Source organism: Syngnathoides biaculeatus, chromosome 10 (assembly GCF_019802595.1).
Source record: "Syngnathoides biaculeatus isolate LvHL_M chromosome 10, ASM1980259v1, whole genome shotgun sequence".
Classification (NCBI taxonomy): Eukaryota; Metazoa; Chordata; class Actinopteri; order Syngnathiformes; family Syngnathidae; genus Syngnathoides; species Syngnathoides biaculeatus.
Genome location: NC_084649.1, coordinates 11,510,358 through 11,534,578, shown reverse-complemented (window position 1 = coordinate 11,534,578; position 24,221 = coordinate 11,510,358). Strand labels below are relative to the sequence as shown.

The following is a 24,221-nucleotide window of genomic DNA, read 5'->3' as shown; positions in this document are numbered from 1 at the left end:
TCCCAGCAAACTCAGTGATGGTTGAACAGTCTGATGCAGTGCGGGGATTATTATTAAAATAAAATAAAAAAAATACAATGCAAAGCACGCACAGTGTTTTTAAAGCATTTATATACCCAGGGAAAACGAGTTGCCACTGTATGAGTCATAAGGAGAAGGACTGGTTCTTAGTGGGGGATTAAACCAGCGGGAAAATAAGGGATCGCTACAGTAACACATACACACACATAAACACATTTACGCAAACAAGTGCACTAAACTGACCTCGCTCCCCTAAACATGTTCATACTACTCACACTGGCTTTAAATCCTCATTTCTCAAAATAAACAAAATCATCTCTGGGGAGAGTGTGTAGGTCTTTGTGTATGTCTGTGCATGTGTGTGGCATCCATCATGAGATCACAAAGACCCCGATGATTTATTTATGAAATCAGATTTTTTTTTTCTGATGCTCTCTTGCCCTATAACTCCCTCTTTCTGTATCTGTTTCTCTCTCACACACACATACACACATAAAGGATTAAAAAAAATTATAATCTGGTTCATAGTAGAATGGTCATGCTGTGTCCCTGTGTGTGTGTGATTGTGTTCCAAACCTGTATAGATTCCAAGTAATAGTAGGCTCCACTTTCATAGACATTAGACATCACGCACCAAATAATTACACGTTCAGTAAATAAATACATCAAATCGGGACTTCCTTTTCCCTACTCTCGTGTCACGAAGTGGTAAATTGATTCCACAGCTGATGTGGCAGCTGTAAAGCTGCTGTTTACAGAGAAGTGAAATTTGGGAACAAAGAAAAAAAAAGAATTAGTGATTGGGGAGAAATGGAAGACAGACAGCTCTAATGTTGGCTGACAAGAAAAGAGCATCCTTTTCTGGAGGGGGAGAAAGTAAGTTAGCAAAGAGTTGGACAAAAAGCTTTTAGAGTGGATTTATTTCATCAAGGAGAAAAACAAACAAAAAGTTGTGTCCAGAAAAAAGCTTTTATTTTAGAAATAAAGCTGCAGAAAGCCATAAAATAATAAAATATTACGTGGAATGATATTGTATATCATATTGTAAAATGCACTATAGGCAACCCTCCTAATTCGATGCTTGGTACTCTTTGCAAATGACTAATAGTTGACCGGAATGAGCAATACAATTGCACATCAACACATGTATTCTATTTATATAAATGTACAATACGTTATGCAATATTTATGAATGCGAAACATGTGGTTGTGTGTGTGTTTACAGAGCGAGGAGTGTGATGCTGTGTGCTTTGTCGCCCAAGTCCCATTTTATTATGCATCCCTGCTTTTGGCTTTAATATTTGAGTCAGACGTCCCACTGTCTGTGTGTATGTTTATGTGTGTGTGTTTTCTGAGCAATACAAAGAGCAGCAGAGTATTTTAGGAAGCTGTGTGTAATAAGAAGGTATTGCACCACACACACACACACAAAAGTCTGTCGGATGCTCACTGACACTACCTAAAGGCTACAATCTTTCATGCGCACATTTACGAAGTTCTACTCGCACGGCAAATAATTTTAGAGGAGAGGGGACTCAGAGTAGAGCAAAATGAAGCAAGATTGGGGAATGCATGATGGGTAAGCACAGGCAGATTAATCAAACAGGTCATAAGGGCCTCCCACACTCAGGTAGCAAAGCAGCACATTTTAAAGTCAGATGTCTGTTATGTGCTCAGTGTGATATAAGATTTTAACCAGCGGAGAATGACACCGAGCATAGAAGTGTAATATGTCACGTTAAGCCAAAAGTGGACAAAAGCTATGTGACAATTCTTCATGACAACCACAGGAAGTCAAATTGCAAGAAAATATGGAGAGATTCTGGGGGAATGTTTTCCCATTCATCCTGAAGAACTTTTTAGAGGACAGAAACAACTGATGTAGGTTCGCAATCTCTGCCATGATTCATCCCAAAACTGTTTAATGGGTCGGGGTTCTTAAATTACTCTCCAGGAAACTCATCCGAGCGAGCCCTTATGGACCTTGCTTTAGTTGGGACACTGTGTCAATCACATAGTCGTCTAAAACATTGATGAATCAATATTCAGCGTGACATATCCATCCATCCATCGTCAACACCACTTATTCTGGTTTGGGTTGCGGGATGCTGGGGCCTATCCCTGCTGACTTTGGGCAAAAAAGCAGAGTGCACCCTGAACTGGTGACCGGTGAGTCACAGGGCACATATAGACCCAGACGACTCTTCACTCTGTCACTGAATGGGAATTTATCCCATGCTTCCTGCACCGAAGCCAGCCAAATGGACCATTACACCATTAGTTACTCAGAGTGAACTCATTCAGTTAATATACAATTAAAGTCTCTGTAAAGTGAAGAAAAAATTCGAAATTTCACACACCACGGAGAAGAATGTGGTAACCACCCCGCGAAATTTAAATGATTAAAAAAAATCACCAAATGCAGAAAATGAGGCTTCAAATTTGGATAAAATCATCCTGGCCGCGTCTGCATTCAGTGAATGCTCTAAAAACCACACCACACTCAACTTTCTATCGTCACTCAAATACCTCTAATATGACATGAAAAAAATGATTGCTGCTTTGTGTTGCCATCTGTCTTATGCATACATACAACTTGATACTGTATTTGAGTCGTTTCCTCCATCCACTTAAAGCCGGTGGTGGCCAGAAAATATCCCACAGGATCATCACGGGGCCTTTCCTTGACAACGAGGCACTCTAAAGCATCCCCACCAGCCTGTGATGTGTGCACTGATGGCTGACAATGAGGCACTCTCAAGTGGCTATGCCAATAGACTACCCGGAAAGATGCATTTTTGCCATAGCTAGCCAGCTAACCGCACATCACAATTGCAGCGGATAATCGCTGATGCAAACTAAGGCGGTCAAGGTCTTATAAAGTGAGAGAAGGGCGATACTTACCATTTCAGCCATACCCACACAAAAAAATCTGGAAAACTGTTAAACGCTATGTCCCAACCTTTGAATAGATAGCTTTCCAATTACCCGTCATGCCTTGTGACAGCCGCCATCTTGTGTGTCATAGAGGTCAGAGAACACAGGTCATAGATGAAGCGTCACTTTTTTTCTATCGTTAATTTATCCGATTGGTCTAAGAGTTATGACGTCGTAGAAAAAGGGAATCCTGGGACTGTGGTGACATCATCGAAAACCTATCCGTACCAGTACCACGTCCTTTGCAGTTTTTGCACATTTTCACCAATTGTCTTCAAACGTGTTCATGTAGAGGATTTAGAAACAAATCTCTGAAATCACTATATAGTATTCCTTAAAAAGATATACTGTATATCTCAATAGTTTTAAGCATATTCTGTATCTTAAATGACATTGACACTGCAGTTTAAACATTCAACCCTTATTGGAGCCAAACACACACACGCACAGTTGTGTTGAGTTACATCCTGCCATTGCAGTTTTGTAGTGTGACGGTCAAGGGCAGCATGCTTGACCTCCACACACACACACACACACACGCAAACACGCCTCCTCTTCCAATCTTTGTGGTGTATGAGAGAAAATTATTGGGGATGACGCAGAACACACACTTGAGTAGGTTGCCTTATTTACTCTTTGCTTCAAAACAATGGCCATTAATATGAATACAGCTGTCTGCTTTCTAACTCCTCTGACATGAACCGCTTTCATCTGCAAAGCACACTGAGTGAGCGAGTAGGTCTCGTGTGTGTGTGCGCGCGTGTGTGTTTGTGTGCACTCTTCTTTGGGTGCCTGGGACTGTTCCTAGTATGTGGTCCCACTGCATATTCAAGTAATCAGCCAGACATATTTGCATGCAACTGTGCGTCTATCAGGAACCGGTTGTTTGTAAGTTAACAGAGCCTAAATTATGTAGGGTTGTTTTTTCGATGCACAACAATGAAAGATGCTTATAAATAGAACAATTTCTGGGACAGACTATTTTGTAAATATCTTGGTAGACACATTGCTTGCGACTGCATCTGTTGCAATGGCAGTTGTGGTCCCAACGGCGCGCTAGGATCGAACGGGACCCGACGAAGGAGAGACTCAGGGGAGAGGAGAAGGAAGGGAGAGGCATTGCCACTTTGTACAGGCAGGACAGCCGTGGAAACAAATATGCATCGCAGGAGGATAAAAGCAACGACAACATTACTTTCAGGTTTTCTTATTAATGTACAGTGCAGTGAGTTAGGTTAGGTTGTCGAACGTTTCCGTTCTCGAACAAATCGGTTTTCGAACGAAAATTTTGAGATTTTTGTGCTTCTGTTTTCACACGAAAATCGGTACTCAAACGCCTTGGACAAAACCCGGAAATAACAACGCGCACGGCCCGACCAGCTGATCCACGACACGCGCTGTTATTGTTTATAATGCAGCCTCTGTACGCAGACATGTCCCGGTAGCTAAATTTGTCATGGAAAATATCGATTCAGTTTTCAAACAAATAGCTTCTCCACCCACCTTCTGGAACGGCTTGTGGTCGAGAACCGAGGTTTTACTGTATTACTGAAAAAGTTTTAATCATTATCCAGAGTAGTACCAAATTCATAAAAATACAAATATCATAATCCAAGTCACATCTGTCTGTGTACGACCAAACACAAGAACGAGATCCAGGGTTTCTTAGCCTCTTGTCCTCATGAGGGCCACGGGAAGTGCTGGAGCCTATCCCACCTGTCATCGGGCAGGAGGCGGGGTACATCTTAAACTGGTTGCCAGCCAATCGCAGGGCACACATAGACAGACAACGGTCGCACCCACAACCACACCTTGGTGCAATTTAGAGGCTCCAATGAATGTTGCATGGTTTTGGGGGTATGGATGGAAACCGAAGTGCCCGGAGAAAACCCACGCAGGCACAGGAAGTACATGCAAACTCCACACAGGCGGGACCAGGATCGAACCCTCGACCTCAGAACTGTAAGGCCAATACCACCTCACCTACCGTGCCGCCAAAAGATCAACAAAATTTATTATTTCTACACTTCTAATTCCTTTTTTGACCACATCTGTAACTCATAACAATTTTTTCTCACAACTGTCTGCCTCTTACATGCACAGGTGTCGAACCTACGGCCAAAAAAGCAAATCCTTTGCATAAACGTCCATCAGTTTTGAAAAAGGAAAAAAAAATCTGCCAATTTTCTGAAAAACTATATGCAATAAATGATAAATAAATCAATGCTGATATATCACGAGCATTTTTTAGCAATATCTTTTTTACCGTAAATGGAATAGTAGTTGTGACATTCAAAAGGAATGAAAATAATTTACGAATGGCGAATGTAAATTTATTTTTACAGATGAGTGTGAAAGGATGTTTGCTTGGGTACTACTACAACACAGAACTGAACTTATTACATAAATATGCATGTAAAGATGCTAATTGTTTTACAGTGCTGAGAGTTTCATTCTTTCTAAACTGATCATTTCTATTTCCAAGCCTTTTTGACCCCCAAGTTCCTGATAACTTGTGCTGTTGAAGTGCGTGACAAAATCGACCAGATATTAAGTGGGATACATTTTGTGGTAGTCTGTGGTCATATTTTTATTCTTTACTAATTTGTCTGTTGGTACCTTCTTGGCATATACTGTAGTTAATATGGTATGTAATGTGGATTAGATTGTGTTATAAAAACAATCACATTTTGCACGTCAGTCACGTGTCCAGTAAATGATGATGTAATTATTTTTGCGTTGCTATGCATCGTAGCATGTGCTAATGATGGGGGGGGGGTGGCTTTCACAAGGCGGGTGCCCTCCGCCTCAGATATTCCGACATAAAATGGCTTCAGTTGAAATTAGAACTTGTTGAAAAAATGAGTCGCTGCAGTGGATCGAGCAAAAAGAAAAGTATTAAGATGATAATGGTGTGTGTGTGGTTGACCGAATAGAAGAGAAAAGAAGCAGAGTGCTTCCATTTTGTTGAATTCCTCAGTGAAGAATAACATTCCAAATGTTTCAACCGTCCTTCTTGTTTCCACAAGCTGGTGTGTATGAGTGTCTTGCCTTTTTTTATGAATCGTCAGTCTTTTATTGTCATGCCAAACCATCAAATTCTCGTTTTATATCGCTCGAAACTGTGGGCACGATGCAGCCAGTAGGGGGCACTGCGTCCCTGCAAGCCTGGACACGAGCGGCGCCTGGTCCATTTGCCTGCTCAGAGGAACCGCGCTGAGGCTCCAGGGTGCAATGAGATGCTGTCAGTGAATGGTGGAAGTCGCCACAATCACTAAAAGATGTTATGATGTGCGGCGACTTGTCTGTCTCACTAATTCATCCGCTCTCGCTGTCTTGCACGAGCACGCGCTTCCTCTGTGGCGAAGTCTTGTTTCCGTGGTAACCAGGTGCAAGCAAGTCGACTTGTTGTCATGAACACTTTTTGCTTTTCCACACAGCAGAGCCGCTTACGAGAGCTACGTAGTGATGGGCATTTAATTACAATTTTGCAGATTAAACATGAAGGCGGGAATGTGAAATTGTGTGAGTGGAAAGAAGTGAGTGATGCCAACATTTGGCTACCGTTTTATCACGAACACAAGAAGAATCAAGAGACAGAAACGTCAGTTATTAAAAATCGATCGTGTTTTCTTCACAGTGATGTTACTGTCAGTGTGGATAATATGCTGCAGTGGCAATAAAAAGACTGCACACCGCTGCCAAATGCAGATTTTTGTGATATAAAAAATTGGACTTCCCCACCGTTATGACTTGCATCTTTTGCAACTCAACTAAAAAAAATAAATGTGAATATTTAATGCTTTCAAAACTCCCTCCTGATTGATACGTTTGCTACACCACAAAAAAATGTCAGCAAAATCCTACAAAACAGCTGAATTATATTCAGAGGCACTTAAAATGGTGGCAGGTGTGTGTGTTGATTCCAATTTAAAATGAATTCAAATGTTAATTGTAGGGCTGCACGGTGGGGCAGCTGGAATGCATTGGGCTCACCCTTTCTGAGGACTGGGGTTCAATCCCGGCCCTCCGTGTGTGGACTTTGCATGTTCTCCCGCGGCTGCGTGGGTTTTCTCCAGGCACTTCGGTTTCCTCCCACATCCCCATTAATTGGAGACTCAAAATTCCCCCTCGGTGTGATTGTGAGTCTGGCTGTTTGTCTCCATGTGCCCTGCGATTGGCTGGCAACCAGTTCAGGGTGTACCCCGCCTCCTGCCCGTTGACAGCTGGGATAGGCTCCAGCACTCCCCGTGACCCTTGTAAGGATAAGCGGCAAAAGAAACTGGGTGGATGGATGGATGGATGGATGGATGGATGGATGGATGGATGGATGGATGGATGGATGGATGGATGGATGGATACAGTACAGTGATTATTACTATTGTTGTTGTTGTTGTTAAAATACTGTTGTATTCTGGGCAATTGCTCGCAGATATTCACGTGTTTCAAAGCTGTGCTTCATACGTGTGTACACATAATGCCAATTTCACTGTCGTCATTCAGTTACCGTAGAATCTGGCAATAAATGAAACGTATCAAATGAGAAAAATCCCGGCCTTCTGGTCATTCCAGATGCTATGTCACGCGATCGCCAAAGCCGCCGGCTTAATTCCCTGTCTCATTGCGGACTACGTTTTGTTGCGCTTGAGGTATTTTAAGATGAGGGTTCCTTGAAGTATAGTCAACACAGCAGTCGCGACTTGCCGGCGTCCTCAAACTCGGCTCAAAGTGACGCACGATTGTTTGCAGATATTAGCCGATTATTCTTGAGACGAGAAAAAGTCTGGAAGCGCTTTCAGACTGGAGTCATGCACTGCGAAACCCCACAGAGAGCGGAGGAACGTTTATAAATAGTATCAGTAGGCGCAGCAATGTCATAGTGGATGAAAATAAGAGTTATTCAATTTGGGCTTCTACTCTGATACTTGCCATTCGTTTTTTTTAAAAATGTCACATCTATGCTGGATGATCCTATGTGGTCTAAAACTTTTTTTTTTTAACCTAACCAAAATAATGCAAAGTAAGCACATTTGTTCAAGTTTATTAATGGTACAAGCAATGTCTTAATCAACATTTTCATATTCTTCACTGCCGTTGAAATGATAACAGACGTCTGCTTTGATCAAAGCAAAAAATGAAACTAAGTAAAGCTATATGAACCATTTGAAGACATTGCTAGACATAATCTGCATTTTTTTATTGGTATCGTTATTATTAATGAACTATTCCTGTTCCGTACAGCATATCCTCACTTGGGTCAAGGGCATGCTGAAGCCTATCCCAGCTATCTTCACCTACGAGCAATTTAGAGTTGCCACTTGACCTACCATAAATGTTTTGGGGATGTGGGAGGAAAGCGGAGTAACCAGCGAAAACTCACGCAGAACGTATAAACTCCACACAGGGGAGTCCGGATTTGAACCCGGGTCCTCAGAATTGTGAGGCATATGTACTAACCAGTTTTTCCACCGTACCACCTGACCTGTAGTTGATGTTTTTTTTTTTTTTTGTATTTCACATTGCGATTGGGTGGCAACCAGTTGAGGGTGTACGCGGGGTTCCTGCCCGATGACCGCTGGGATAGGCTCTAGCACTCCTGCGACCCTCGTGAGCATAAGCGGCTCAGATACTGAATGGATCTCCTCTTTGCCACCACATCTCAAGGAAATACAAAAAAAATGAATGAAATGTAATTGACCTTTTAGAATGCTGCACTCTGACCCAAATGAGATGAGCTGACGTCATGCTTGATGCCAGTTTTTTTTTTTTTTTAACTTTTGTGGCATATAAATTTTGGTCGTACAAGTGTGCACGCGACGCAGGGCAGGTGGCCGATCCGTCTCCGAGCCCCTCCCGTGACTTCCTCCATCAGCTGATCACTCCAGCTCATCGCTCCCTCACCCCCTCTAAATGTTGTCTTTCTCTCCGATCGAAAACCCAAACGTACCACAATCCCCTTGACTCTGGCTGCCCTTGTTTCTCTCCCTCCTCCCTCCCTCGCTCAGGCCAGCTAAGCAGTGCTGCCGCGGTGTCGGAGGGCACAGGGAATAGCATTAGGCAACAGCTTGTGAATCCACTTTTCACCATCCTCTCCTGCGCTTTGCTCCCTCTTTTAATGGGGATTCTGCTATGTTTAGCCTCCATCATGAATCCAACAGTCAAGATCCACCTTCAGAATGGGACCCACTTTAATACCTACATGTACCAGGTAGGGAATGACGTGCAGAGGTTGGATATTAGGAGTGAACGAAGCTCTCCAGAGGACATAAGTCACACGTCTTTGGCTGTATTGATTTCACTGCTGATGATTTATTTTGAAGGCGATGACGTGGCCGTCTTTCATCCTTTTCTCTCCATCCCACTTATCACTGCCTGCTGTAGTCAGACTGCCATGAAATGAGTGATGTTTCAAAGAGATGCAGAAGGAAGTTGCTACGCTAAGGCTTCTCCCTGAGTTGATGTGGGTTCGTGCGTCTTGTCGTATTCCACTTCTACAAAACGACGAGCCCAATATGTCGTGCAGCGACTGGGATTCTCTCCTCGGCCGTGGCTTGCGCTCGTACAACAAAAAAGTCTTTGTGTTTCTCTTTTGGGCCGAGAGGAGAAAGACTTCCTCTCTCTTTTTCTGTACTTCTTTGCGCTGCAGATTTTGTTTAATGAAGGAATACTGGGACACTTGAATGGATGCTATTCTGGTCTCGGGCCTTCAATGGCCACAGAGGAGAAACTTATACAACTAAAAAAAACCTTTGGTGTGTGTTGTGCTTTATGAACACTATTGCTGTAAGACGTGAAAGAAATCTTCAAAGATATATATATATTTTTTACTCTCTAAGTAACAGAAATTAATTCCAAATATATTACCACAATTTTTTTCTTATACTGGCAGACATCATTAAAAATGTGACTTGATCATAAATTATGCCATAAATGCATGACATTCACTCATCTATTCTACGTATTACATAAAACAATATGTTGGTTTATGAAAACAAAAGTCAGTCATTTGATTTCTTCAGTGGTCATTGATCAGTAATCCCTCGTTGTTCGCAGTTAATGGGGACCACAACCACCCGTGAAATATGAAAAACCGAGAAGTAGCCCCCCCAACACACACACAACCACACCACACCCTGGGAATTTTCATGTTGTGTATCTGTTAAAATATGTAAACAGTATTTATACTTTACATACTTGAGACTTATATTAGAACAGTAAACATATTTACTTTAGTCTATCCATCCATTTTCTTTTCCGCTTATCCTCACGAGGGTCATGGGGAGTGCTGGAGCTTATCCCAGCTGTCAACGGGAAGGAGGCGGGCACACCCTGAACTGGTCCAATCGCAGGGCACGTAGATACAAACAGTCGCACTCACAATCACACCTAGGGGCAAATTAGAGTGTCCAATTAGTGTTGCATGTTTTTGGGATTTGGGAGGAAACCGGAGTGCCCGGAGAAAACCCACGCAGGCACGGGGAGAACATGCAAACTCCACACAGGATGGGGCTGGGATTGAACCCAGGTCCTCAGAACTATGAGACCAATGCTTTACCAGATGATTCACCGTGCCGCCTATTTACTTAAATCTTTAATTATAAAATCTTTGTCGACCCTTGTTAGGATAAGCGGTAAAGAAAATGGATGGATGGATGGATGGATGGATGGATGGAGGATGGATGGATGGATGGATGGATGGATGGATGGATGGAGGATGGATGGATGGATGGATGTTAATCTCTCCTGCAACAGTCGCCCGACGGTGGTCTGGATACGAGGTCTCTCTCTCTCTCTCTCTCTCTCTCTCTCTCTCTCTTCTCTCTCTCTCTCTCTCTCTCTCTCTCTCTCTCTCTCTCTCTCTCTCTCTTTCTCTCTAGCTAACACGCACACACACACGGAGAGGCTCGTAGAGGCTTTAAGTTCACTCAACTGCAACATTTCAACATGATGATCGTAAACACGTTCCTTGTAGAAGTACACATAGCCGCCCTCTTCCAAAAAAAAAAAAAGGGCCTTTTTCATCCATGTTGAATAATATCCCAAATAGAAGCCGATTCCTCATGCTGGATCCATAAAAGGAAAAAAGTACCACCTTTTTCATCACTTTACCACTTCTTGGGAGTCGCTGGGGCACAACGCTGATGTGGTATTGTAACTACATAATCAACAAATGGTTAAAAAAAAAAAAAGTGATCACGAACACAACACAAAGATACAGTACATATGTAGACTGTCATGAGGGTTGACGAGTAACCTGCACCACAAGGAAATGGGTGGGGCAAGGGGAGTTGCTGTGTTGCTTCAATGATGCGCGACCAATCAGTTCACGGGATAAAGCCACGCGTGCTCCCATTGGTCGATGTCGGCCGGCAATCTCCCCCCCCCCCGCCCTCTTCATTTGTTCAAGTGGCACCGGGGATCTCACCTTGTTGTAAATAGTACGGACTGTTAACTGACCTGCCTTTTTTGAGGTGGGAGGTGGTGGGGAAAAAAAAACTTTGATGCACTGAAGTTGCAATAGGTGAAGTGCAATGTAGAGAGTGATTACTGTATTTGTTTTTAAAACAAAATCAACATGAGGTGTGGTCATTCGTGAAAGTTGATGTTCTGAATGTCAGATCTAATGTCTAATGGGGATACTTGCCAGAAACATCACATTACAAAACGTTTTCGCTTTGTTTATTTTGTTTATCTTACATCTATATGACAGTGTCATGTACAAAGATTAAAATCATCATATCTACTATTTACAAGATCGTCATCTGACTGTGCTCAGATGATAAAACGTTCCATGTTTAAAGTACGAAGGCCTGAGATGTGACCCCTGCAGAACTCCACTTATAAGTCCTCTTTCATCAAACTTCACAATTCATTTATTTGTTCTTACTTGGGAACACTCAACAGCTTGATTAAGCAATCCAAAGGGTTAAAATTGTCAAGCAAAAGATTCAGACCGATAATCATTCATTGTTACATTCATACCTCTGGGCACTAAAGTCTCCAATCACGCTGGAGTAAGAGGAACCTGGAGAACTCGGATAGAATGTTTTGAAGTAAAAATGTTCATATGAGGAGAAATTGAAATGGTCCGCAGAATTGGCCTATTGGATCTTTCCATTACACTGTACATCGATCTGATTGGCTTGATCGATGTGGGCCGATAATAAGCATTTTATGCGGATATCAACCAATCCGCAGCTTTATTGTTATAATTCGCTAATCTGAGACATTTACTTCGGGTTGCCATCGTGTGCAGTATATTTGAATTCAAACCGTAATTTATTTTTAGTCATATCGCGTGTCTTTTGACTTAGTACTGTAAATATCTGGCAACTAATGAAGTTATTTTATTTAAAAAATCATGCGGGACAGAAAACACCGAAGAGTGCACTATTTCAGACTACTGCAATAAAATTTTGTCCTGTATTCCGATACCACCGCATCCTGTCTTTTCTGATCACTGAGCTTTATCTTGTCAACTCAAATGCAACCAGATCAGTGACTGGTTCTCCTTTTTTTTTTCTTTTTAACTCGCCGATCGGTAATCGGCTCCAAAAATCCAGATCGTGTCAAGCCTAGTTTGCATGTGTGAACATCTGCAGTCGTTTGATAAAACTTGCCGTTGGCATCCTGTTCAAACACTTTCCCGATGCCCTGTTGCCATGGCAATGGAAGTGTGCGGGGCGCCATCATAGCAGCAGATAAGTCACTAGCTGCTCACACCCAGGAAAAGTGTTAGGGAGGCAATTTGCTCGCGAGAGAGAAAATTGTAACTTCATTTTCTGACGGATCAAATGAGATGTGTGAATCATCACTTGGCCTTTATTTTTATCATCCTAGTTTCAAGTTTAGTGTGGCATTTCTTATCCTGTGTCAGACTGATTGTTACATCGTCGGTTTTTTTACAAGTTGAAATTTTTTTGGGTGGGGTGTGCGCTTCTGTATGAACTCCACTGACACCGGATGATGGATTTGAATCAGACTGACATTTTTCCACCTGCTGATGTAATAACAGAGGCCTAAAAGTGGTGCAGTGGATCCTGTGTAAAAGGGAACATCATGATGTCAAATAAAAAAACACTTGCAGATTTATTTATTATTTTTAGAGAAAATTTGCTGAGCTCTCGCACAATGTAGCACAGTGTTGCAATAAGTAAATACAAATATAAAATAGATTAAATAAAATGTCAACAGTGCCCAAAGAAGTGGAAGTTTGCAATTTTCTAAAAAATGGATTTATATTTTCTCATATTTGTTAATACTGACCTGACAGTACATGGTAATTATAAACTTGGGGGAGCACACAAATGATATTTCGAGGGGATATAAAGGTGATAGATAATGAGGTCCACAGACATATGGACTCACCAGCAGTTTTCACCAGTGCATTCTGCATATAAAAAATGTACCCACTAAAGTTCACTGCACTAGTCACGCACAGATTGCCGCATCCTCTTCTGCATAAAGAGACACATCAATGCGAGACGTTGTTCTGCATTTAAAGGGAATGGGAGGAGACATTTCAACTGGATATGATTGAAGATGGCCATGAATACGCCAACTAGCGCAGGCACACATGTACACAGGTCCACAAAATGACCACCACCGGGTCTAACCCACCCCCTTGCAATGTTGTGCCATGCACACCTCTGGATTTGCAGCAGACACAAAAACAGAGCCCTGAATGATACCAGTTTCAACTTTTATTTATTTTTTGTTTGTCCTCAGCGATGTGCACACGAGTGCACAATGATTGTCATACATTACAGCTGCTGTCCTTGATCACCGTAATTTACGGCCTACAGCGCGCACCAGATTATAAACCTCACCCAGTGCATTTGTAAAAGAAATACCATTTGGTACATACATAAGCCGCACCTGTGTAAAAGCTCCAAGTGCCCACATTGAAACATGAGATATTTACAAAGAAAGATGGTACACATTAAGAGTTTTCAAAGTTTGAATACCTTAACTTATATTAATATAGCAACGACACTGTAGCACGAACAGGGATGGTTAAAAAAAAAAAACATACCGAAATCACTAAGGCAGGGCAGTAACACAGCAGAAACCCGCTAGCGAAGCGCTAATGCTAACGCGGCGCTAACAGGGCTAGTTAAAAAAAACATACCAGTAAAAATCACTGAGACACGGCAGTAACACAACAGCAACACACTAGCACAGCGCTAACAGGGCCGGTCGAAAAAAAACATACCGGTAAAAATCACTGAGACACAGCAGTAACACAGCAGCAACACGCTATCACAGCGCTGACGGTAGCACAGCACTAACAGGGCCAGTTTAAAAAAAAAAAACATACCAGTAAAAGTCACTTCCTTGGCACATTCCACTTGTCTCGTTCTTACCTTTTCCGCTCGAGTGCCCCCTCGCAGCCATTGGAAATAAAAATTCACAAATTAGCCGCATCACCGCATAAGTCGCAGGGTTGAAAGCGTATGAAAAAAGATGCGGTTTATAGGCTGGAAATTACGATAGTTGATTTTCTTCTGATGCGGTGGGTTCTTGCAACCCGAATTAGAGGCACAAGGTGGGCCCAGAGAGAGCTCACATCAGAATTTGAGGAAGAATCAGAATCATCTTTATTTTGTCAAGTATGTCAAAAGCAGTCAAGGAATTTGTTTTCGGTAGTTGGAGCCGTGTGACAAAATATATATATATATTTATTTTTTAAGTCAAACTTCCCCCTGAAGTTTACGACAGCATATATATATATATATTTTTTTTTTTGCATTTTAATTGAACTGCACAATGTGGAATGAAGGTCAGTTTCGGACCAAATATAGCTTGGAGTTTTCAGGAAATACTGAGTAGACGAATGAGGTGAGTTCAGGTCATGCAGGTTAAACTGGCTACATTGGCAGCCTCTCAGCAAATGAGAAACCCACAAATGCAATGCTTAACAAACACACACACACGCACAGCACATTGATACAAATGGATGAGGACACTTTCATGAAAAAAAAATACATTTTGGGGATTGCATGTGCCTGATTGAAGTGTTTTTTTTTTTTTTTTATCCAACTGCAGTCCAATCTCTCACCCTCTCTTTGCACACACACCCACACACACACACACACTGACACACACCAATTTTTTTTTTCATCCTTTAATCCCAAACTGCTTAAAGAAGCGAAAGGGAGCAATCCCTTTACAATGTCTGGGCTCAGCAGCGCTCGCTCCCTGCTTGCTATCTCACAATGTGGTTGGAGGCAGAGGCCCAGAACCTTCTCTCTGCTCGGTGTGATATACCCTCTGACAGATGTCGACATCGCCTTGTCAGCAAGCTTCGCCTGTTGTGAAGTAGAAGAAATTCTTCCAAGCTCGCGAGGTTCGGAGGCGTTAGGATTGCATAGTGCACACAACGATGCATGTTTGCGTCTTTTGCGCCAGAGGGAAACCCCTCCTGAGAAATGAAAAGGGGATTTCTATTCGTCCAGACAGTAATGCATCATTTTGTGTTATAAAGGCTACACGCCTCATATTCAATTATGTGAGGCTCCCGACAAAATGAATTGTTCATACCTTTCTGTGCCTATTTGTGTTTTGGGAGAGTTCATACTGAGAAGCGGAGCACTCCAAAAAGGCAGCAGGATGAGGGGATGAATTGGCGTGTCAGTGGCCCGTTGAGCCTTTTGCAGTGATTGAAAGAGACGGTGAGCGCCAACATCTGTTGGTGGATTTGGCACTGAGCTGCTGTTTATTTGCGGACCCCTGTGGAATAAGGCAAAATCAATCAAACGAGCTGACCCCTTTTCTCTTCCCACCTTGCGTCCTCTTAATCACCCCATTCATCCGTCTGTTTTTGGACTAACTTATGAAGTGTCGTTTTAGAACTCTAAGTAAGTGTGACCTTTATAGAGAAAGATGAAAGGATTAGATGGGTGTATAAATGTCAAATAGGCTTTTGACGGATTGATTGTCCCGAGTTAACCAGAATGGGGTTGCCGGATCCATCTTGCTGCCACTTTATCACTTTAGCATTACAATCACATAGATTTAATGGATTCCCATAAAAATTACTTGTAATCAAGTCATGGATGGAGACAGCAACGTGCACCCGCCTAGTGGATGGGGGCGAGGGCCTTAAGTTTGACTCAAAAAGTAAACGCACCTAACCCCTGATCCACAAATGCACTTTCAATAATTCACAAGCAAAATTGAAGATTTACAAATCAGCATCTTCATTTCTGCTCCCTCCAGCTCTGCTTCCTGGTGTTTCTTCAGTGTCTCTAATCCGTACATCATGGCCAACCTCACCACTGTTTTAGAAACTTTGCCCTTCATTCTAGCAGAGGCTCTTCTTTCACATAGAATACCAGACACGTTACTCCAACTGTTCCACCCCGCTTGGACCCGTTTCTTCACTTCCTTACCTCACTCTCCATTGCTCTGTATTGTTGACCCCAAGTATTTGAAGACATCCACCCTCGCTATCTCTTCTCACTGGAGTGACCAGGTTGGATAGGATTAGAAATGAGCTCATTAGAGGGACAGCCAAAAATGGATGTTTTGGAGACAAGGTTAGAGAGAGCAGACTTTGATGGTTTGGACATGTCGAGAGGCGAAAGAGTGAGTATATTGCTAGAAGGGTGCTGAGGATGGAGCTGCCAGGCAAAAGAGCGAGAGGAAGAGCAAAGAAAAAGTTGATGGATGCTATAAGGGACGACATGAGGGCAAGAGGGTGTTAGAGAGGAGGATGCACGACATGGGAAAAGATGACACGCTGTGGCGACCCCTAACGGGACAAGCCGAAAGGAAAAGAAGAAGAAGAAAATGCATACACAACATTAAAAAACCTGCGTAGATTGCGAATATATTTGTGTATTTGAAAAATACACGTGAATCCCGACTATATTTATGGATTTTTTTAAAAAGCGTGCAAATAATTTGTGCGTTTCAAAAACACACAAATAGCAGATGTATTTATGGATTCGGAAAATGCACATGCAAATAATTTAGAGACATATCTCACCCCATCGTTTACCTCATTTAATCACGAGGTGCATCGTTCACGCAAACAATCGCCTCCTTTCATAGGTGGTTCTTTTTTTCCCATTGGGGAACAAATAAGAATAAGTGATCTCACTGGGTGCAGTAATTTCCATGACCATCAAGTTTCCACCCAGAGGTGTCGTTCTGTTACACATATCGCACCTTTATTTTCCACCTTTATGAGCTATATAAATAGTGCGCCATCAGAGCAGCAGGGCGTCGCGTAACTAGTGAACGAAGAAAGAAAGTGTGGAAAAATGGAACACAGCCACAGTATGCCCACGTGCAGAAACCTTAAAGGGGAAACCCGGTGCTTTGGATGAACAGTGTATCCAATAGGTCATGTAATATGTACCCTATTTTGACAATATGATGTTAAATTCTCTCTCATCTGATAGTGTTTTGAGAAGATTTTCTCTCTTTCTTTCTTTCTTTCTTTCTGCCATTTTCGCAAGTCACATGACCTACGTGCGCAGATGTGACGTGTACCGTGCCACAACAAAGGCTCGATTACATGGGAAACGATTTATGCCCAGCTCTGATTTCTCGTATATATCGTCATCTGATGAAGAAATAGTAGTATCGGTTGATCGGGAAGATGGAGGAATACTTCCATACAGATTTGAACCTGTGGCTGTAATTAATGTTGAATATTTGGATGGTTTTTCGGACGGGAATGATGCGGAGTCTGACGAGCGAGCTCCGGTGACGGAAGCCTTTAGCCGAGCGGCGGCGGACCCCTTTAGTCGAGCTTCGGTGGCGGTGGAGGCGCATGTCACATCGCACGTAGATCATGAGACTCGTGAAAATGGCAGCGCCTCTGAAAATTCCTAATTGTCGATGAAAATCTTCTCAAAACACTATTAAATGAGGGAGGATTTAACATCACATTGTCAAAATAGGGTACATATTACATGACCTATTGGATACACTGTTCATGCAAAGCACTGGATTTCCCCTTTAAGAGGGAACAATCAGTTCTGCTGCAAACTGTAGTCCATTATTGATAAGATCTAAGAATGAAAGAACACACAAATAGAAACTGCTAATGTCAGGCTGTTGCACATGCTGTAAACAGTCAGTCACAATTTTTGTTGATTAGTTAACAGAGAACAGTCTTAAACTCTCCCAATATAATATCATTTGTACAAATAACAACATCCTCTAAACTAAACATCTGGTATTCTCTGCAGATGTGTACTCCAGCTCGTAGTGGAGGAAACGACGTAGCTTCATAGCGCATGCTTTGCCACTGTTGAAATGGGACCCTTAAATCTATATTTGCCGTTGCTACATTAGACTCAATGACCTGAACAGGAAGGCAGGTCACATTGAAATAAATCATTGCAAGATATATGAAAGGTTAAAGGAAGGTTAGGGTTAATTTAAGGCTGGGGTAAATTCCGGGAATTGATTGTGTGCTATATATATATATATATATATATATATATATATATATATATATATATATATATATATATATGCACGTGCGTGTGTTTGTGTGTCCTGAGACAAGGAGAGACAAGCCTTTGAGTATTTCAGTGGACTTAAAGCACACATGCACAGTGAGAAAAAATAATTCAAACAAATAGAACCACATGCTAACAACAAAGTAGTAGTAAAACGTATACAATGAGGGGCACACTTGAGTAAACTGGTCTAATCGCTACAGTTGAGATCAAACTACAAAAAAAAACTTCACCATTTTCTTGTACCTGCTACTTCCGCGAATGAAGTAAATGGCAGAAAGTGAGGGAAAAAGTCATCAGAATAGCACTAAGGACTTTGTGGCAGCTACTGACTGGTTGCATTTGATAAAACCAAATTCCCTACAGGTAAACATTGCAATCCTATTAAACTCCACAGCCAAACTATTAAAGTTGACGTCTGACAGGTCTGACCACGTTATGTGCTGAGCTTCACGAGATGAAAGCCTTCCATGTTGATGGGTGATACAATATTAACCTCGCATGCATGCGTGTGTGTATTTGTGTGTATTATGTAGGAGTTTGCCACCCTTACCAAGGAACTGAACATATGCCGAGAGCAGCTGCTGGAAAAAGAGGAGGAAATATCGGAGCTGAAAGCTGAACGGAACAACACCAGGGTACGTTTGGGTCTGTGTTCTTGTGACAGTGCATGGCAGATTGAACTGTTAATATTCTCTTGGATTTTAAATGTATGAGACAATGTATGTTATAATATTTGTGCCTCTGTACATCACATTTATAAAAGTCCTTTAATGTGAATTTATCGTGTGTGTTTGTGTGTTCAGCTGCTTCTGGAGCACCTGGAGTGTTTGGTGTCTCGTCACGAACGCAGTCTCAGGATGACAGTTGTGAAGAGGCAACCCCCCCCACCATCTGGAGTCTCCAGTGAGGTTGAGGTCCTCAAAGCCCTCAAGTCATTGTTTGAACATCACAAGGCTCTGGATGAAAAGGTGAACACCTTCCAACACTAGGACACTTTAGCGTAGATAAACAGAGAGCATTAGACCTTGGTGGAAACCGACCCAGGAACTCCTTGACAACATGGACCCCCTGTAAAAAGTGGTTGAGTTGTTAGTAGATTAAGTTTTAGAAGCACAGCATCAACAGATATACTGTAAAGTTTTGATAAGAACAGCAAGTTAGCATGAGAATCCTATCGGAAAATATCTTTAGAACAAGTTAAAGTTTCCTTGTAGAATATGAAACAAGTAAAGGTTAAAAAGAATAATGACCAAAAAGTTCCATTTTGGTCTCACCTGACTACAAAACTTTCTCCCATGATTCCTCTGTATCATCCAAATGGTCATTGGCAAACTTAAGACAGGCCTTGACAGGTGCTGGTTTAAAGAGTAAAAGTAAAGTGAAGGACATTTGTTGTGGCTACTCAAGTATTAAGTCATTTTTTTATATATGAAATGTATAGTAAAAGTAAAGTTTTTTATTGTTTTACTTTTTTTTTTTTTATAGAATTTACTTCCACTTGAGGTCCCATAGCTCAGTAGTTACAGCGTTGGTTTGGTATAAACCATGGGTCGTGAGTTCGTATCTCACTGTGGCCTCCACTCCCCAAGAGGGGTTGTGTCAGGAAGGGTATCCGGCGTAAAAACTGTGCCAAACAAATATGAGCGTTCATCTGAGATGTTACACTGTGGCGACCCCCAACGGGACAAGCCGAAAGAAACTATTGAATTTACTTCAGCGGTGTACTTTAAGATTTGCGTCTTGGCTAATGCACGCAAGCAATGCTGAAAGAGAAATACACGTACACACATGCACACACTGCTGTTGCATCCATATGAAGACTTTCTGGTTATCAGTATCTCATTTTCATGACCTCAATTTATTTACCACATCGGTACCAGCAGTCCTTCTCTCTTTACTTTTGTCCTCTGTGGTTCAGGCATCGCGACGAACAATTTTTGGGGATTTTATTTAGCCGTAATGGGTACGTATTTTATTTAGGAAATGCAGTGGAGTAAAAGTGAAACGTGCCACAAATAAAATAAATAAATAAGTAAAGTACAGATAAATTAAAATTCTACTTCGGTACAGTAACCTTGACCTTGTATAGAGCTTTGAACTGCACCATAGCTGTCATCATCTATTAGTATTGGTACTCCATTATATTATAAGAATGGGTATAACATAAAACCCTGTCATTAAAAGACAACATAGGTACAACAACAAGCCTAAGCCCAAAATACAAACTACAGTGTATGGTGTATGGTACACAGAGGATGAAATTCAATGTGTGTGTCGGTCAGGTGCGTGAGAGGCTTCGCGTGGCTCTGGAGAGGGTGTCCACCCTGGAGGGGCAGTTATCAGCGACCACACAAGAGGTGAGGAGATCCACTGTGTGATGCGAGGCCAACTAAAACATTTGTTTGCCACAGAAGCCTCCAAGTTCTTATCACAAGCATGCGTGTCTTGCCTGAAGTACTAGTACTAGGTACTAGCTAGCAAGGTACTCGGTTCTAGTGGCATGATGTCACCATTGATGCCGAGTAGAATCTTTGGTAAGGATTCACTAAAATGTTAAAGAGGCTAATTACTTCAAGATGAGGTCCCTAATATTCTCAAGTTTGTGATCACTGGATATGGTGCTTTTCAATATTGACTCCCAACGTGCCAGAAAATGAATACTAAACTAAATTAAAACCAAAGGTGATCAAATTACAAGTAAGTCATCAAAATAATCTCGTGATGGGTCTGGCCTCTGGCTCCGGATGCTGAACGTGGTCTACAGTGAATGTTCTGCAGGGGGCCTTTCTGAAAATACAACCAACAGTTACAAAGGCTTGCAGCTCTTGACTGTTTTTTTTTTTTTTAAATTCACTAAGACAGGGGTGTCAAACTCATTTTTGTCGCGGGCCACATTGCATTTTTGGTTTCCCTGAGAGGGCCCTGATGACTGTGAAACCATGAAAATCTTTCGCCTCATCATATTTACATATGAAATTCATGAACTAGTTTTGGAATTAGAAATCAAGGTTAATGTGTTTTTAAAATATTGCTGATGCTTGGGTACTCAATAATGCTTGCAATATCTCAACATTATCATTTACGATATGACAATTTGATATTTTGGTACAGATTTTAACAAAAATCATGGAAATTCATACTCATAATTTGCCACATAAAATCATGCGGCAGGCTGGATCCGGCCCCCTTGCCTTGAATTTGACACCTGTATACTAAGAGAAGAATGATATGTGATTTTTATGAGATGTTTTTTTTTTTTTCATTCCACTTTACAGCTGAGCATGGTGAAACAACGGAAGGATGGTGACTCAGGGGATCGGACTGACGGATCCAAACCTGCATGGAAGGTCTTCCTGACTGTGTGATTGTTTTTCCTGCTCTGTCCTTTATTTTATGACAAATTGTCTTATCACAGTACATCCCTCCGCAGACACTTTCATTTTGTTATTGTGTTTTGGACATGTTGACCATATATAATCACATATTATGCACTGGCCGTCTCAACTCTTTTTTTTTTTAACACCATAAACTGTTTTTATTTGCATAGGTTATGTTTTTACGCCTTTGGCTTCATCTTTAAAAAAAAAAAAAAAAAGCTGAGCTAAAGATCATGGGGATTTCCACTCAGTTTGGAATGTTTGATGCTCTAAAACTAAACTAGTGAGAGAATCACCTGGTGAGTTTAATTGCAACACTTCAAACTGTTTGCTTGTAGTACAGCCTGCATTTTTTTCGGTTTTTTTTTTTTTTTGGTTTTGTTTGTTTTTTGTACGTCTGTTCTTGCGCTCATAATCAGACAGCAGAGTCCAAATAAAAGTTGGGCTGCCCACTGGTTGCCCATCTGAATATGTGTCCCTTAAGGTCGGTTTAATTAATCCACTTCACTTTGAGCTGTGAAGAGAGGAGAAACATCAAAACAAACAACATGGCAGCGTAACCGCAAATATCCGTGTTTGCATAAACTCACCAGTGTTATCTAGGCCGTCCGTGTTTATCAGCTTTGTTGTTGACATTTACATTTTCCAATCTACACCGCTCAGACCAGGCAGAGCCAATTTTTGGTGCCTGAATGCGCTCGCGCAGGTCGTCCATTAACTGTTTACGTCCACCTTGCAGCGACTACCAAATGGCTCCATAGATGTTCACGATGATGGCAGCCGTGTGTCTGAGCTCCAAGAGCTGCTGGACAGGACCAGTAAAGAGCTGGCCCAAACCCGTGAACACTCTGCCTCTCTTAACGGTCGTGTGGCCGAGCTGGAGGCCGAGCTGGCCAGCGCACGGCGAGAGCTGAGTCGCAGCGAGGAGCTGTCAATCAAACAGCAGAGAGAGCAGAGAGAGGTGAGAGGAGGGAAGAGAAAATGGAATATCTGTTTTTCGAGTGGAAACAAGGTAAGGTGCAAGGTAAAGCAAAAGAAGATCAAAGGTTAATACAACATAATTTAGCGTTCGCAGGAGACTAATAGTAATCAATATCACTAAAGTTGTGAGTAATGAGTGTTGAACCTTGATTTTATGACATTGAAGGTCTCATTAATCTTCAGCACCGGATATTAGATTCAATATTTAGTTTAACCCCTAACTGCTCAATCAGCAACTGAGATGAATGGACCTTTCCAACTGCCGATCTTCAGCTCCGCCCCCTTAGTAACAGTTGCCATCTCCCACAATCTTCCAAAATGGCGACCGAACAGAACAGGTATGTTTTTTGCCAAATGCGCCAGACTTGTCCAAGAGGGTTCTACAAAGAGGCCTCAAATATTTCACACAAGGATATGTACACGGGATTAAGATTTTGGACAGAGCAGGACGAAATGTCACAGTTCCAGCGAAATGTTGGTGTTCGATGCAAAAAAAAAAGAACTGATAATAATGAAAATCTAACTCAGAGAAGTTACTTCTCCCTCACTTACCTTTGAACATACAGCCTTGTGTTTGTTGCTATTGTCCACACTTAGTTGTACGTGCGCTCTTCCGCGAGCCTTAATCCATCGTAGGTTTTAGGCTTTGGAAAATGAGTCAACCGGGCCCCTTGTAACCTAGCTGGATATCTTTCATCAGAATTGCACGTTCCCCAAGTGCATCTGAGGACCATTTTTTTGAGGAACATTAACTTTTCAAAGCACACGTGACTGATAACCAGCATTGCTTGTGGGACATGATGACAGGAGGGGCGTGTCAAGCCAGGGGTTAAGACAATGCGGCTATCTGATTGGCTATTATTGTACGAGTGATTGACTGGTCGGAAAGGTCCATTGGTACATTTAATGTACGTATAAAATAATAAACATTTGAATGATCAAATCCACTTATTTAATCCAAAAATGTTGGATGAATACTGTACAGTTGAAGGATCATCTTCTCAGCCACAACAGAATAGTTCCTTTTTGACAGTAAAAGCCCATTTTGGTTTTATGTCTTTTTTCTCTGCGTTCTCAGAGAGAAGACATGGAGGAAAGAATAACAACATTGGAAAAACGTTACCTTGCCGCACAGCGAGAAACGACACACATCCACGACCTCAATGGCAAGCTGGAGAACGAGCTGGCCACCAAGGACTCGCTGCACAGACAGGTAGCATGAAACACACCAATGGCCCTTGTGAGTGGCTCAAAAACTGGATGGACGGATGGATGGGATCCAGCATGCCCACATCCCAAGTGAGGATAAGCGGTAGAGAAAATGGATGGATGGATGGATGCATTGAAATATATATAATGTACAAACTGTATACAGCATATGTATACATCCATCCATCCATTTTCTTTGCCGTTTATCCTA

General features: G+C 41.9%; 1 protein-coding gene across 1 annotated transcript in view; it reads left to right on the top strand.

The window, feature by feature from the left end:
• ppfia4 (PTPRF interacting protein alpha 4) overlaps positions 1–24,221 on the top strand; it is an 80,509-nt gene that overhangs the window by 32,334 nt on the left and 23,954 nt on the right. Inside the window, exons 2-7 of the mRNA XM_061833372.1 lie at positions 18,977–19,078; positions 19,247–19,411; positions 20,726–20,800; positions 21,719–21,790; positions 22,560–22,781; positions 23,880–24,014. Coding sequence (XP_061689356.1) covers positions 18,977–19,078; positions 19,247–19,411; positions 20,726–20,800; positions 21,719–21,790; positions 22,560–22,781; positions 23,880–24,014 — 771 coding nt within the window. The remainder of the gene's footprint in view (positions 1–18,976; positions 19,079–19,246; positions 19,412–20,725; positions 20,801–21,718; positions 21,791–22,559; positions 22,782–23,879; positions 24,015–24,221) is intronic.